This window comes from Meleagris gallopavo, unplaced genomic scaffold, assembly GCF_000146605.3.
Source record: "Meleagris gallopavo isolate NT-WF06-2002-E0010 breed Aviagen turkey brand Nicholas breeding stock unplaced genomic scaffold, Turkey_5.1 ChrUn_random_7180001899366, whole genome shotgun sequence".
NCBI classification, from domain to species: Eukaryota; Metazoa; Chordata; class Aves; order Galliformes; family Phasianidae; genus Meleagris; species Meleagris gallopavo.
Genome location: NW_011162678.1, coordinates 2676 through 3952, shown reverse-complemented (window position 1 = coordinate 3952; position 1277 = coordinate 2676). Strand labels below are relative to the sequence as shown.

Below are 1277 nucleotides of genomic sequence, written 5' to 3'. Positions count from 1 at the left end.
CATCCCCCTCCTGTCACCATCACAGCCTCCCCATCACTGTCATCTCCCTCCTGTCACCATCACAGCCTCCCCATCACCACCATCACCCTCCTGTCACCCTCCTGTCACCATCATAGCCTCCCCATCACTGTCATTCCCCTCCTGTCACCCTCCTGTCACTACCATAGCCTCCCCATCACTGTCATTCCCCTCCTGTCACCCTCCTGTCACTACCATAGCCTCCCCATCACTATCATCCCCCTCCTGTCACCATCACAGCCTCCCCATCACCACCATCACCCTCCTGTCACCCTCCCCACCACCTGTCACTGTCCCCTTGCTGTCCCTGTCCCCTCAGGGGCCGCATCAAACACCTGGACGTGGTGACGCTGCTGCGCCGCATCCAACCCCCGCTGGGCTTTGGGAAGCTGTGCCCGCATCGTGTCGCCTGCAAGGTGCTGGGGGAGGGGACAGGAGGGGTCACAGGGTGTCCTCCCCCTCCCCTTCTTATTCTGTCCCCTTCCCTCCCCTCCCCCAGCGCCTGGTGGCCATGAACATGCCCCTCAACTCGGATGGCACCGTCACCTTCAATGCCACGCTCTTCGCCCTGGTCCGCACCTCCCTCAAGATCAAGACGGAAGGTTTTGGGGGCCGAGGGGTGGCGGGGGTGGGGGGGGGACATTGAGACCCCCCCTCGAGGGGGCAGGAGGGGTGACACTGCTGTGTGTCCCCTCCCCTCCATTAAAAGGGAACCTGGATGTGGCCAACAAGGAGCTGAGGGCTGTCATCAAGAAGATCTGGAAGCGGACGAAGCCCAAACTGCTGGATGAGGTCATCCCGCCTCCTGAGGGTCAGTGTGGGGGTCCTCCCTCCTTAGTGCTACCGTGAGGAGGGGGGTCCTGGTGACACTTTGGGGGTGGTGGTCCCAGCTGACACTTGGAGGGGGGTCCCGGTGACCCTCGAGGACACAGCAGGGGGGTCCTGGAGTGTCCTGGTGATGCCAGAGAGGCTTCAGTGCCCCCGTGGTTCACTGTAGAAGGATCTTAGTAGCTGTTAAGGATGCAATGGGGTGGGGGAAGGGGGTCCTGCTGCCCTTAACGCTGTCCCCCCTCCCCAAACGCACAGAGGAGGAGGTGACCGTGGGGAAGTTCTACGCCACTTTCCTCATCCAGGATTATTTCCGCAAGTTCCGGCGGCGGAAGGAGCGCGGGATGCTGGGCCCCAGCGCCAGCCCCAGCAACGAACGCGCCCTGCAGGTGGGGGTCCCAGCCCCCCAGTCCCCCCAGCCCAGAGTTATG

The 1277-nt window shown here is 62.9% G+C and overlaps 1 protein-coding gene across 1 annotated transcript; it reads left to right on the top strand.

The window, feature by feature from the left end:
- Positions 1 to 6: 6 nt before the first annotated feature.
- On the top strand, positions 7 to 1271 carry LOC104916444 (voltage-dependent L-type calcium channel subunit alpha-1F-like; the record flags this gene model as incomplete). The annotated part of the gene is made up of 4 exons (XM_010727484.2): positions 7 to 434; positions 518 to 620; positions 728 to 829; positions 1105 to 1271. Coding segments are annotated over exons 2-4 (360 nt in total), but the record flags the coding sequence as incomplete, so codon positions are not given.
- Between the last annotated feature and the right edge of the window lie 6 nt (positions 1272 to 1277).